We start from the raw sequence: 15,333 nt of genomic DNA on the forward strand, positions 1-15,333 counted from the left end.
TTGGCTCAGTGGCAGAGCGTCGGCCTGCTGTGCAGGAGTCCCGGATTTGATTCCCGGCCAGGGCACACAGGAGAAGCGCCTATCTGCTTTTCCACCCCTCCCCCTCTCCTTCCTCTCTCTCCTGCTCCCGCAGCCAAAGCTCCATTGGAGCAAAGTTGGCCCGGGCACTGAGGATGGCTCTGTGGCCTCTGCCTCAGGCGCTAGAATGGCTCTGGTTGTGGCAGAGTAATGCCCCAGATGGGCAGAGCATCGGCCCCTGGTGGGCATGCTGGGTGGATCCCGGTCAGGTGCATGCGGGAGTCTGACTGCCTCCCCATTTCAAACTTCAGAAAAATACAAAAAAGAGAAAATAATGAAACCAAGGAGTTGTGGTATGTAAAAGATTTAATGATCTAAAAGTTGTTGCCTGAAATACTTCATTTCTAGGTGATACTTGACAAATTTTGATGCACTGGTGGATGTAATATGATCTGTAGATTCATGAAATCAACCAAAAGTTGCCCCCATTTTGGTTGGGCATGGGGGCCCTGGGGTCACAGAAATATAACACAATCTTCATGCTTTAGGATGTCTTCATGTTGCAGTGTTGTTAAATATTTATTAATGTGACATTATAGCATAGGCAGAAACTTTGATCTTTTCCCTTGTAAAACTATACAAGCAACTGAAACCGCCTCTCAACATTGAATTTCATGTCTTTGGGTCAGATGTGCAAGCTTCTTTCACCAACCCAACAGGTTCTCCCTATGCTTTCTGGACAGAAAGGCAACTTCAGTCCCTTAGACTTATCGAGTGCCCAGTTCAATTTGAATTTCAGATCACATATAATTCTTTACTAAGAGACATAGTCAAACTAAAACAACAACAACACATGCATTATTGATCGGAAAGTCCAATTTAACTGGACCTTCTTGTGTTCTGTCCTACTGAGGAAGGGAAGTATGCTCTTCCAAGGGGGCTGGCGGAGCTGGGCGCAAGCTCAAGTTCCAACAAGCACCTGCCTTCCTGGTGCTCTCTCCTTCTCTAACCACCCGTGCTATTTCATGTAAACTATGCTGAGCAATAAAAAAATATGGGCAAAGAGTTGCTCCAAAGGTCACATTTTATTTAAATATTTTGATGATACACATACAAATATAGTCTCCCAAGGAACAAATGTAAAAACAAATACAGGTCACCCTTTTGGGAACGAAGAAAACCACTTAGAAAATGTGATTACACTAAACACATGTATAGGCGAGGGTTTTCAAGCTTGCCCAAGGAGGAAGTGTGAGACCAAGTTTTGTTTGTTTGTAGTACTTAGGTCATTTTGACATTTCACACAGTTGTGGTGTTCCTGTTGCATGCTTGGCAAAATATAACTACTAAATCTACAGTAATAAAAAAAGCAACACTTATTAAGTAGAAAAAAATTTAGATCTTGGAAAAATGACCTTTGGCCATGGACTTATGGTATCTAAAAATATTTGCCTTTTACTTATACACAGCCAGTGGGAGCAAAAGGTATCAATCTTTTGCATAACACAATTCAAGTCAACAATATTTCTATAAATGTATAACAAATATAAAAATTTAAAGATTCATTTCCCTAAGCAAAATATTTTGAAAAACACAAAATTACATAGTATTTAAAAGTTATGAAATTATTTTTTGTTGTAAAAAATATTTATTTAAGTTGTTATTGATATGCACATACACTTTGAAACTTGAAATGGGTTATTTCTTCAAGGAGCAATAAACTTACAATCTATTAAAAAATACAATCTATTTATTTGGTCAAAAGCCCAAATTATTTTTCAAATAAGGGCAAGGATGTTATACAAATTCATGTCAATTATGTATTTAATACATAGTTAAGTCATGACCAGTTATCAATGACTTTGAGATATAGAATAAAATCATAATTTCAAGTTTATAATTGTAGAAATGATAAGGTCTTTAATATTCTGAAAATGTATATTAAAGAGTGGCTTCTAAAATCCAGTTTAATTTACAAATATTGATTTGGCACCCATGTTAGGCACTGAGGATAAATAACAGCATTGAAGTAGGCATGATTCTTTCTATGGTATATAGTTCAGTGGTTAATTTATCTGCACACAATTAGAAGATAATATATCCTGAGGTCTTATAAATAGTATGACTATAAAAAGTAAAGTGATTTTATATTTATGAATTTTTTTCCTGGATTATTCAACTGAATTGGAAGTATATAATATTTTAATGATTATTGACAAAGGGAAGGTATAATGCTATTTTTAACGTCATTCAACACACACACACACAATCATACACACAGTTACACGCACAGAAACATAGATTTTTACCATGTCAGTGTTCCAAAATTCAATCATTCCAACACAGATTGAAAGGACTCTAGTCTTAAGGCAAACAAACAAACCTGGTCACCCTGGCTGCATATGTACCTTTTGCTGAATGAGAGTTGGTAATCTGCTAGGTGCAGTAAAGGATGGACTGTAGAACAGTGACATTAAACATTAATATGGTATGCAGAGGCCCCCTCGGTTTTATGGGTGGCTCTACTGCACGGCTGATGAACTGGATACTGTGTTCATTTGGTAGATCTTAAGAAGCCAGATATACTCTTTACTTATTTGCTTTGTGAATATTATTTGGCCACAACTCACCAAAAGGCACTTAAAAAACAGCATCCTTGTCCTGCCTGCAGTAAACCCCAGAGCATTTCTGAAGCACACTCCTGGAAGCTGAGCCAGCAAGGTCCATTGTCTGCTAGTGACTGAAACATTTTTGTGTGTGTGCCTCAGGTGTCTGCAAGGCCCATGAAAAGGGCAAGTCTATTGAAAACATGGAAGGAGTTACTGCTAGTTAAACTCTGGGTCACAGTGCAGTGCGGCTGCTTGTTTAGGTGTAAGAATGCTGCACTGTGTGATGCCTGGTGACTCTGGTGGACGATGAGGTTACAGTAGAGCTAGAATGGCCAGACTCCTCTGCACCAGAACTGGGCAGAGGGCCAGGGGCTACAGGTCCAGAAACCACCATTTTTCTGGCTATCATGGAGGTTTTGGCAGGAACAGGGTGACTGGCTTGCAGAATGGAAGCAGGTGTGAGCACTCTTTCTGTCACGGTCACGTTCTGTCCTACTGCTACACTGGGCACGGCCAGTGATGGCTGCACACCTGCGCTGGGGGTGACGAAGCGCTTTCTTTCCCTCACCATAACGTAATGTTCGTCTGGCAGGTGCGGGGTGCCTTCCAGAGGACCGGACAGGCCCCCATTCGGCTGGATTACTCTCTCAGTCACCATGACATTACCTTCATTAGCATAATGCTGATCTACCAAGGTAGAAGCCGGAGCGTACACCCGCTCTGTCACTATAAGGCCCTGTGGCTGTCTGGGGCCCACGACCACAGTGCTTGGTGGTGGCATGGTGGAACCCGTGGCAAAGGAGGTTTCTGTCACTCTGACATTACCAGAAGCCAATGGATTAGGGAGTGGTGTAGTTCCTTTTTGACTCTCCTTAGAAGACACAGACCTTTCAGTGACAATTTCCTGAGTTATTTTCTCGGCATTTGCTTCATGCAAAGGTTTCGGACCTTGAAAGCTACTGCCAGTGGAAAAGGTGGTCTCTGAGTTAACCCTGCTGTGCTCAGAGAGGGAGTGGGAAGCTGCTTCTCTCATGGGTTTTGGCCTTTGCTCGATTTCCATATCCATATCTATTTTTTGACCCAAGCAAACCTCAGCTAGTGTCTTGAATTTAAATTCTAAATCATCCAAGAAATGGTCATCCAGCTCTCCTTCAATAAAGCTGCAACAACCGATGGAACCATGTAGAGATTCAGTGTCCTCCTGAGAATACACCAGAAGGCAATCTTTGGCTATGTGATTGTCATCTTCCTCAGTGTAACAGGCAACTTTCTAAAATGGAAATAAAAACAGAGGCATACAATTAGTGATACAACATTACTTAAGAAAAGATTATGTAGCCTTGGCCAGATATCTCAGTTGGTTAAAGCATTGTCATGATACACCAAGGTTGCTGGTTTTTTTTTGTTTTTTTTTTTTTTTGTATTTTTCTGAAGCTGGAAACAGGGATAGACAGTCAGACAGACTCCCGCATGCGCCCGACCGGGATCCACCCAGCACGCCCACCAGGGGGCGACGCTCTGCCCACCAGGGGGCGATGCTCTGCCCCTCTGGGGCGTCGCTCTGTCATGACCAGAGCCACTCCAGCACCTGGGGCAGAGGCCAAGGAGCCATCCCCAGCGCCCGGGCCATCTTTGCTCGCTGCGGGAGGGGAAGAGAGAGACAGAGAGGAAGGAGAGGGGGAGGGGTGGAGAAGCAGATGGGCGCCTCTCCTGTGTGCCCTGGCCGGGAATCAAACCCGGGACTTCTGCATGCCAGGCCGACGCTCTACCACTGAGCCAACCGGCCAGGGCAAAGGTTGCTGGTTTGATCCCTGGTCAGGGCACATATAGAAACAGATCGATATTTCTGTCTCTCTCTTTCTAAAAATCAATTAAAAAAAAAAGACTATATTTTTTGTCCAAAATGCACAACCTGAGAACATTAGAGAAACCCAAACTGAAGGACATGCTTCAACACAGCTGGCCAGTAGCTTTTAAAAAAATTAATATAGTGAAGGATAAGAAAGATGAGGGTCTGTTCCAGATCGAAGCAGACGTGACTTGACAATTATAGGGGATGTAGAACTCTGGATTGGGTCCTAGACAGGAAAAACAACAGATACAGAAGGCATCATTGTGGTAATAGGCTCAATGAAATTTGGAATGTGTCATTGTTAAATGTCTCCATTTTTTCACTGTACTCTGGTCATGCAAGAGAATGTGAGTGTATGCGTGTACAACAGAGAGAAAACAGGACAAATGTGGTGAAGCGTTCATAACTGGGTTGTCTGGATAAAGAGTATACAGGAGGTAAAAATTTCTATTATTCTCTTGCAAATTTTCTGATTAATTTGAAATGCTGTCCAAATTAAAAGTTACGCACACATATATAACCGAGATGGACCAGAGTGAGGTCAGAGCGGAGAGGAAAAACATATCACAGTAAAACACACAGGGCACCAGAATGGAGCCTGGCAGTGAAACAGAGAAGGGATGATGAGCAGTGGTTGTCCATGACAATGAAACAGCCTCATCTCCCCGTCAAGCTATATAATACCTCGGGTGGGCAGATGGCTTGAAAGAAGGGAGTGTGGAAGGAAACAGAGAGCGGGAAGGGACTCCTGTAATCTGTAAGCATTTAGAAGAGAGGGGACAGGAATAAACCTGCCTACCTGGAGGCCCACTGCCTTACTTCTCTCAAGTGTCCTTGAGGTCCCTGACACTCCGACTCTGCCTATGGGACACATGGGCTTCGTTCTCTAGAAAGGGACCCAGCCCTGCTTTAATTCCTAATTCCAGACATGAGTTTCCTGGCTGTATCTGATCATCTTTCCTTCTAATTTTTGTGAACCACCTCAATAGTGAAGCTATGTACTCTCATTCAGAAGACAAAATTTAAATGGATATCACAGATTGTGTTTTTTAGGCCACATATTCTCAAGTCTGCTCCTACAGAGGGACTGCACTTTCTGACCCTCTGCTGGCTGGTTTGGTCATGTGACTTGCTCGGACCAATGAAATCTAAGAGCAAGAAAGGCAGCAGCTCTAGGAGCCATTGACTGGTTCTGTGTTGCTATGTTCCCGTGCCCTGAGGGTCGCAGCTTCCCAAGTACAATCAGTTTTCCTGGCATCTTGGAATGAAGACAACAGGGAGAAGAGCAGAGATGCATTAACTGGCAAAAATAAATGTAGGAAACAGCCCTTGTGAGAAGGAAGATTGTGGGGTCATTTGTGATCACCGTATAACAGCCCTCTGTTCAATGGGTCAAGTCCCTTCCCTCATTACCAGTAAGCATCCTATTTTTAATTAAAAAAACAACAACAAGAACCCCCCCCCCCCAAACAAAGTTCCATCTAGATCCAAGGCAATGATTACTCCATTAATAACACATTCATATATAAATGTTTTTCCCCCGTACCTAAACACCAGCCCTTACCTCAGTGTAATAATTTCTTAAGAATTCCTCACTCACTGCTGCAACGGCAGCTGCGCGAGCTCCAGCCATGTCTCGGAAAGCCCCTGTGGCTCTTGTGGTCCTTATGGTTTCCCCACCTATGACGGCTCCTGCTGTCTCTGTAACCTGGACGGCCCCCCCAGAAAGATGTCTTCTGCGTTCTTCCCATCGTCCATCCACCTCAGACATGTCATGCTGCGTTTTGGTAAAGGAGGCAGAGCTACTCCCTTTCATGGTGGCATCCTGGCCTGTCCTGCCTGCTATTCCGCCGCCCACTAGTACGCCATCTCTGTGATCAGTGGCCAGCAGCGACGGCACGACCTGGGGAGCAAACACAGTCGAGAACTGAGTAGGGGGGATGAAGGGTTAGTGTGGTTGGTAGGATCTGAGCTACGTGGGCATAAGAAGGGCATATACTGTTTCCACAGATGCCAAGTAGGAAGAATATTTTGGGTTGAATAACTTTTCTTCAGAGTCTTCTGAAGAGCTCCATTCTACCTTCTTGCTTTGTTAGGTGATTATAATCCAAGGAAAAAACAGAAGTTATTTAAAGATGGTATTGGCTCATTCACGCTATTGGCACCAACTACATTTCAGCTTTCCTCTAGAGTTTAATGGCATCTTTATGGTTATAGAACTGTTATTTTTTTTGTCTAACTCTACACATGGTCATCCCAAATATAAACTATATTTTAAAGCCTCCACTGCTATTAGAAATTGCCACGCAAATGAAGTTCCATCTGGCAAGCCCACTAGGGGGTGATGGTCTGCCCATCTGGGGCATTGCTCTGTTGCTCAGTACCAAGCTCTTCTTAGCATCTGAGGTGGAGGCCACAGAGCCATCCTCAGCACCCGGAGCCAGCTCACTCCAATTGAGCCATGGCTGCAGGAGGGGAAGAGAGAGAGAGAAGCAAGAGGGGGAGGGGTGGAGAAGCAGATGATCGCTCTATGTGCCCTGACTGGGAATTGAATGCAGGACATCCACATACTGGACTAATGCTCTACCACTGAGCCAATGGGCCAGTGCCAGAAAGTACTCTTTAAGAGCAGTTCTTCGCTTTTCTTCTAGCTGTTTTTGGAATAGGGGACAGCAGCTAGTGTCTGGTACATGAAGATAGCAGGGAACAGAAACCACCTGTTGAGGGACAACAAGGAAGGAGGAGCCTGGTACCATATGAATCATCGTGTTGGTCCTGAGCCACCCACATTTATACACCACTGTTATTCTGAGTTCTCTGACACTTGGTGCTAAAGCATATCCTATGTAGACATGATGCTCAATGTACATGGAGCTGAGGGACCCAGGGCGAAGATGCAGTAAAAGACAATGGGAGATGGTTATTAAGTAGGTAGAAGAAGGGATTTGGGGATTTTGCAAACTTTCACAACTGTTATGGGGTGATGGCTCACCTCTGCCTACCCTGTGTATTGGGGGAAATGGAAATGCGCAAACACCCCTTTAATATTGGTAGTATGAGTATTTTCATTCAAAATCTCTACACACTCTTGCTCTCTCGAACCACTGTCCTACACTCCCTGTGTCACTACCTGACCCTTTTTTCTACCTTCTCTGTAACACAGGACCTGTCATAGCAGAGCAAAGCCATCTCCCCTCTGCCCTGGCAACACACACAATAGCTTTCATTCGAAAGCATGTGAATAAAAGTGAAGGCCAGGAGGAAGTGAAGGCCAATGTTGGCCTCTTGATCAAGGTAGTCAAGAATTAACTACACCTTGCGAGCAAAGTCCATCCCAAATTAGGCTTTATTGGTACTCTCACTTTGCTCTCCCATGACCTAAACTGTTAGAAACACTTCCGAAGGCCCCTTCAAAGTCATAAAAGAAGACACGTCCCACTGCCATCTGATTATCTGACCTTGTCCTCAGGTGGCGCCCCTTCATTGTTCCAGGGATGCAGCATCTCGATGGTGCCAGGGATGGGGGTGAAGCCTTTGGCGCCGTCTCCACAATGGCACATCAGCAGCAGAAGCGGCACAACTGGACAGAAACAGAATGAAGCACAAGAAAGGTTAGTCCCGCCTTATTTCTAAATTTCTGCTATATCATTTTGGAATCTGCATGTCACTTCCTGCAGTTCAGTCTTCACTTAATTATGGCCCTATTTTTTATTTTTCTTTTCTTAACCGTGATCTAACCTCAGCAAGCTTGTCTTGGGAGAGTCGTATCAAAGTCTGTAGGCAGGACGAGGGGGCCTTACAGATTCAGGGGCCTGGTCCATCATTAAGGGGGCTCTGTGTGTTCACTGAGTGCAGCACCAAGACTGACTTCCGTAGTATCTAAATCATCAAAACCAACTTAAAGACTTAATGTTTTCTTTTTTTTTTAAACCACTTTAATATTTAATATAAGAATATTCACTATCCAAAAAATATACTGCTCACAAAAATTAGGGGTTATTTTATCGCTTCATATTCATTTTGAAATATCCCCTTATTTTGTGATATATATATCTGTGTGTATGTGTGTGTGTGTGTGTGTTAAAAAAAACTAAAAGCTCCTAAAGGTCAAAGTTTTTTAATTTATTCAAATATTCTAGAACATTGGGACTCCTATAAATACTTCACCACTGCCTCCTAGAGTAGAATTTGGCAAAAGGTGGACTCAATGAGGTTCAAATTAGCCTTTGAATTGCCTGAGTCCTATTTTTTAAAAATGATTCTACATTAAAACTCTTCAAATAGATTTAGAATTCAATGCAATTTCAGAGCTCCCTCATTAAATTTTATTCTACCTCCAGGAGGAAGTGAAGGCCAATGTTGGCCTCTTGATCAAGGTAGTCAAGAATTAACTACACCTTGCAAGCAAAGTCCACCCCAAATTAGGCTTTATTGGCACTCTCATTTGGCAGTGTCCAATGATGAACTGACTACTTCCTAGACTATTTTTATGTAAATAGTTGATAGCACAGTCACTGTAGCTACTATGAGTAATAAAAAAATTGAAATCAGCCATTGGCAATTCAACATTTGTACAAATGCAACAAATATTTATCAAGTGTGTACCCTGTGCCAAGCAAGTGCCACAACAGGCCCCGGGGAAGGTGGGGTGAGAAGGCAGTGCCAGGAAACCCCACATAAAAGACGTAGTCCCAGCTCCATACCTCCCTACAAACCTGGGAAACTGAGACAAATCATTTCCCATTACGTGTCTACCAGAAAGTAGAGATGATGATGTAACAGCACACTGTAAACTGTTGAGTGCTGTGCAATTGCACATCTATTGATGGCTTTGACAAGCTCTTTCTCTGTCCTTGTGAAACAGCCAGGGCTGCCTTGGAGACAGTCCCCTGCCCGAGTTCAGTGGTCAGGTGGAGTGGTATTCCTCATGACCCCAGGCTGCAGTCCTTTGTGCTTTCATGAAAGGAAACCTGAGGCCTCTGGAGGACGCGAAGGAAGGCAGGACTGGTTGTCATGTCAGGCACAGCAGTGCTCAGAGGTCTCACCACTGCTGGCTCCAGGGGAGGGCAAGCCAAGCAGGAGGGTGTGGGGAGGTGGAGCTCTGAGAAGCTGACTGTGCAAAGCAAAGATTGGTTTACAAAATAACCTTGTATCCGTAATTCAAATTCATGCAACAAACATTGTCTGAGAGCCTCTGGCGGACTAGGCACTGTTCTAGGCACTGAGCAGGGAAGAAGAAACAACAGCCTTCCCTCACAGAGCTTATCAAAATGGGACACCAATTAAGTGAAATAAGCCCATCAGAGAAAGACAATATCAGTGAAATACCACATGATTTCACTTATATATGGAATCTAAAAAACAATTTAAATAAACAAAACAGAAACAGAGTCATAAATGCAGAGAACAGATCGATGGTTGCCAGGAGGGGTAGAGGACTGGGTGAAAAGCAGAAGGGATTGAGCGGTACAGACGGGAAGTTACAAACCTATGGGTTCTAAAGCACAACATAGGAAAGGCAGTCAGTAATATTGTAATAACTATGTATGGTGCCAGGTGGGTACTGGAGATGTCAGGGGTTGACACTTTGTAAACTACATGATTATCTAACACTATGCTGTACACCTGAAACTAATACAAAAAAATTATTAAATATAAACTGTCATTTAAAGAATTAAAAAAAATTTTTCAATGGGAACACCATCAAAGTCTATATTAAAAGGCTGCTGAAGATCATGCATAGCAACTTTGGTTATTTAAATCAGAAAATGATACATTTTTATACAACAAAGTTCTGAGGAGTGCTTTGGTGAATTTATCAGTGATTGATTCTTGTTTCCCTACTCACCCTTAAATGTTCCAGTGGAGTAAGGAATAATGGTAAAGAAATCAGTGAGTATTACGGTAACAACACTAGTAGTGAGTGCCCTTAGTTACTAAGAGTTGAAGAGTGGCTCTACAAATACTTACATAGCAAGAGCAGAAAAGCAAAGATTATGAGCGCGATCGCTGCGGGTCCCAGGCCAACAGAGCCGTCACGCAGTGCCTCCACGCAGCCACTGCCGTCCAGACACTTGCAAACTGTGAGTTTAAGGACCTGCTCTGCAGGGCAACTGAGGCCTTGATTATCTGAAATCAGGAACTGAATTTCACTTCTCCCAAGCTTTTGTTCACTTTGTTGCAGTAGCACACTGGTATCTACAATGGTAAGAGGCAAAGGGAATAAAATGAGTGTTTACCCAGGGAAGGGGCAAGAGTAAATTACAGAAACTATCTTCAATGGTTAGTGATATTTATCTGTAGTTAGAAGATTTATGCTTCCTTAACTGCTCTCTTTCTCTCTATCTTTTTACATAGCACAATGAATTTTATTACTTCCCCTCTAGGGGAGAGAAGAGCACAATTAATCCCCATAATACCCATCACTAGGTTTAATATTACTGAAAGCCTTTTAAAGTGACTGCAAAAATTTGTTAGACATGAAATAACAATAAACCTGTAAATTAAGAAAAATTTGGGTATTATATTCTCAACTTTTCAAAAATGGACACTAATTGTTTAGAAAAAAAAGTCTTCTGAATAGGTTTTATACCTTCAAAGCCACCCTGAAGGGCACCCAAAGCTCATATGGCAGAGCCTGATCAGGCAGTGGCATAGTGGATAAAGCGTCAGACTGGGACGTAGAGCAAGGGTCCCCAAACTACGGTCCGTGGGCCACATGCAGCCCCCTGAGGCCATTTATCCGGTCCCCACCGCACTTCCAGAAGGGGCACCTCTTTCATTGGTGGTCAGTGAGAGGAGCATAGTTCCCATTGAAATACTGGTCAGTTTGTTGATTTAAATTTACTTGTTCTTTATTTTAAATATTGTATTTGTTCCCGTTTTGTGTGTGTGTGTGTGTTTTTTATTTTGTTTAAAATAAGATATGTGCAGTGTGCATAGGGATTTGTTCATAGTTTTTTTTATAATCCGGCCCTCCAACAGTCTGAGGGGCAGTGAACTGGTCCCCTGTGTAAAAAGTTTGGGGACCCCTGACGTAGAGGAACCACGTTTGAAACCCCGACATCACCAGCTTGAGTGTAGGCTCATCCAGCTTGAGCGCAGCATGGGATCATAGATATGACCCCATGGTCTCTGGCTTGAGCCCAAAGGTCACTGGCTTGAGCAAAGGGTCACTTGCTCTGCTGGAGCTCCCCAGTCAAGGCACGTATGAGAATGCAATCAGTGAAACCCTTCTTAAGGTTGTGTCCATCACCCACCACCTTTGTGACCTTGAACTACTGAACTTTAGTTAGGTCAAGGTTTCCTTAGCTCTCATGAGGGAAGAATACTACAGAGTAAGAATAAAATGGGTAATTTGTATGAAGGGCCAGCAGAGCGCCTGGCACACAGTAAGTGATCAATAAATGTTATTTTTAATGAAATTGTTACCATACTTCAAGAGTTTTAGAAGGCACCTCGCTGATGGTTTGCTTAGACAGGCAAGGCATGACTCAGCTTAGACAAAACAACATCTTCAAGAGCAATTTAGAGGGTACCCAGATGTCTTTATGACATTGGGTTATTTTTCTTTTCTCTCTCTTTTGTTGTTCCAAATAGGGTATTATAGCCAGATAAAAAACACTATGCCCAAGGTTCAAAACCTCATTTTATAAAACCCCTTTGAAAAACTACATTGGAAATATATTTCATAAAAAAAATATTACAGGCTAAATTATAAAGGTTTTAAATTTGCCATGTTTAACATTAAAAAATGTAGTCCAGTGATTTTGCTTACTTTCTTTGTGTACTATTTTCCATTGTTCCGCCATTCCAGCTGGTTTGTCAATGATGACGAAAGTGAAAGGGTCACTGTTTGGGTACCCATCCAGGTCCTTTGCAGTCACGTTCACATACTGCATGTCGTCACAGATACTCTGCACTGGGTCAACCAGTGTGGGACAATTGTCATTGATGTCTTCAACAGTGATAAGAACAGTGCCAGTGATGGTTTTTCTAGGATAATCTTAGAGATAAGAAAGAAAATTATGTATATTCTTGTTATATTGGTATTAAGCAACATAATTTGAATTCTTCTGCCATTCTGGTAAGACGGTACTAACAAATTAGGACACTTGCTATCCTAGATATGTTTTCGTATTTAGATCAAGTAATGTCTTTAAATCTAATAAATAAGTAAAGATGTGAAGGTTTATCCAATTAAGAGATTTATTTTTTCTAGAAAATCAAGAGTAAGGTCTCTGAAGTTAGAAGATGACATCAAAATAGATATAATCAGGAAAGCTATGCATTTAATAACTTACCATCTGATATAGCTAAAATCTTTACAGTGTATGTACCATTTTGGACGTATCTGGATTCAAAATCAGGAATTTTTATAAGTTTAATTTCAGATGTGACAGAATCCACAGAGACCCAATTGTCTATATCTTCTAATTTGGCATACCTGTTATAAAACAAACAAAAATTAATTTTGAATTCTGGATAAATTGTGAACCTCTAATATCTACAACTCTTTCCAGTTTAACTTTTGCTTCATTATCTATGTTCCTATTGCAGGCATTCGTTTGGAATGTTTTGAATTTTCTGAAATTGTCCCAAAAGCTACTCTCTTTACTGCATATCACACTTATTTTGGAAGCTTCCTTAATCCTGTAACATAATCAAGACATACATGCAAGGGTGACCACCCCTGCCTGCTAAGCCAAGGTTTTCAAGTTGCAATCTGGCTTACAGCTTTCAATCTAGTCTCCCTTAAATTGGGGTAAATCTTTGCAGAATAAGTTAGTTACTCAACAAGAACTGGTGAAGAAATATAATTTTACACTCTGTTGTTTATTGGCATGTTATCAATATTTAAAAATATTGATTTTAAAAATCAATGACTGCCTTAACTGAAAGTACTTTGATTTGACATTTTGGAATATTGTTGATTGTTAAGAGCAAAAGGCTTCTTTCAATTAAAAATGGTTAAAAGTTGCAACAACACTGATGTAGTGATTTCTGGGTTACTTCCTTCAAAGCAAGGCAAATTGGTGTGGCAAGAGATAGTTTTTGGAAAGCTAAGGAGAACATTCACATTATGTCTTCAGAAATGTATGCAATTTAACACCAAGTTTAAATATAACCAAATACAAACAGAAAACAAACACATGAGCATTTGTTTCAATCAACAGGATTGATAATTATTTTCTATTAAGTGGCTTTAGACACAGAAGAATGAATGGCTAATTTATAGCAGTATTTGTTTATAGTGCTATTTTAGAAATTCCAATTATACATGTTAACTAAATTTTCTGCCTTTTAATATTTCTACCAGTAAATGATAATACATTTGGATTTTCATGAGTATTTCTGAATTTCATGTCCAGAATTTTAAAGCCTAACTTAGTTGCTGTCAATGGTTTCCCACATTCACACTTATAATAAAGGCAGAGTCCAAGTAACAAGGATCATATTTCACATGAATGTGATCTTATTTAAAAAATTTTAAGGCATATGAATAATCAGTAAAATAGTAAATTATAGTAAAGTTAAGGAAGTAATTCTTCTGCTGTCCTTGTCAGCATTTCTAAATAGGTACCACTAATTAGTTAGGGAAAACACTAGAAAACATTTTAAGCCTGGCTATGTATCCCATTCCTTATCTGTAAAATAGTCAGTCTGAATTGATCTTTAAGATAGTTCTCACTCTAAAGTTTTGTAACTGCATGCTAAAGAATAAAAACAATACTTTTGAGAAATAAAAAAATACAGTTCATTATTTTTCCAAGTAGAATGTATCTTTTGATATATTCGTCACCCTTAATAAAAACAGCAGCAAGAATTAAATGTTAGGTGAGAAACAGAAGTTTTAATACATAGCCACAGTATTATTGCAGGATAGTTAATTAGAATGTATAAATAAGCCTCTCATTGGACAGAAGAGAAAGTGGAATTTGCAATGAAATATGCTACTTTCTTACCTTGAATACTCTTTTAGGAAATAAAACAGATTTTTGAAAGCTTCTTTTTGAACTTTCTCTTTTTGCTCTTTAGCCTTTGCTAGCTAAAACGTTTTGGGGTGAGGAACCAGGCTCTGCCTCTCACTCAGGTGGTGGAGGGACGGGGTCTGGGGAAGTGTCTCCCTCTCTCTCAGTTGCAGGTGCAACTCTGGGAAATTTAATCTATAGACATTTGGAGAAGTATAATGCTTGGTGAAAAGAAATCAAATGTTCAAATTTCACTGATTTTTTGGAAACAGGTACTGAAAGTGATTTACAATAAGGAAATACATTCATCACTATCTCTTACTTTACACGGGCTAGTTGTCCAGTGTCTTCGTCAAAAGCTTGGAATTTTCCAATGACTGTGCTTAGGCTCGATTTATCCATGCTCTCGCTAGTGTGAACTGAGATCGTGCTGCTTTTGAAATGAATGCCTTCTTTCACATTTTTCACCTTTACTTTGATGGGTATGGCTGTAGGCTTATATTTATTCTTAATTGATTTGTGAAAAGGAGCTTTATTAGTGACAATAATGCTTAAATCAAGATGCTTCATTTCTTCATAATCTAATTCCTAGAAAGGCAAAATCAAAGGGAATTCTTTCAAAAGAGAAAACAACTAGAACATATACATGTGCACACAAATGTGCTCTTAATGTTAAATATAATAACACATGGGGAATTCAGCGGCACTGAGTGGTCTAACTCAGATTGGTAGCATGCAATTAAAAAAGTCTGTTCATCTGGGTAGTCATAACTGTTAAGGATGATTATGAAACCTCCCAAACTTCTTTTTTTAAAGGTCAGAATCATTAAAAAATATATTAATTTTAACAGTGTGAAGTAATTTCTTTTCTTAATGAAAACAA

At 40.9% G+C, this 15,333-nt stretch overlaps 1 protein-coding gene across 1 annotated transcript in view; it reads right to left on the minus strand.

Annotated features, from left to right (window-relative positions):
• Positions 1-1,090: 1,090 nt before the first annotated feature.
• Positions 1,091-15,333, minus strand: part of DSG2 (desmoglein 2) — a 47,870-nt gene continuing 33,627 nt past the window's right edge. Inside the window, exons 9-15 of the mRNA XM_066352897.1 lie at positions 14,773-15,038; positions 12,783-12,925; positions 12,257-12,484; positions 10,450-10,677; positions 7,938-8,059; positions 6,044-6,382; positions 1,091-3,897 (exon numbers count right to left, since the gene is read on the minus strand). Coding sequence (XP_066208994.1) covers positions 2,884-3,897; positions 6,044-6,382; positions 7,938-8,059; positions 10,450-10,677; positions 12,257-12,484; positions 12,783-12,925; positions 14,773-15,038 — 2,340 coding nt within the window. The 3' untranslated portion in view covers positions 1,091-2,883. The remainder of the gene's footprint in view (positions 3,898-6,043; positions 6,383-7,937; positions 8,060-10,449; positions 10,678-12,256; positions 12,485-12,782; positions 12,926-14,772; positions 15,039-15,333) is intronic.

Source organism: Saccopteryx leptura, chromosome 11, assembly GCF_036850995.1.
Source record: "Saccopteryx leptura isolate mSacLep1 chromosome 11, mSacLep1_pri_phased_curated, whole genome shotgun sequence".
NCBI lineage: Eukaryota > Metazoa > Chordata > Mammalia > Chiroptera > Emballonuridae > Saccopteryx > Saccopteryx leptura.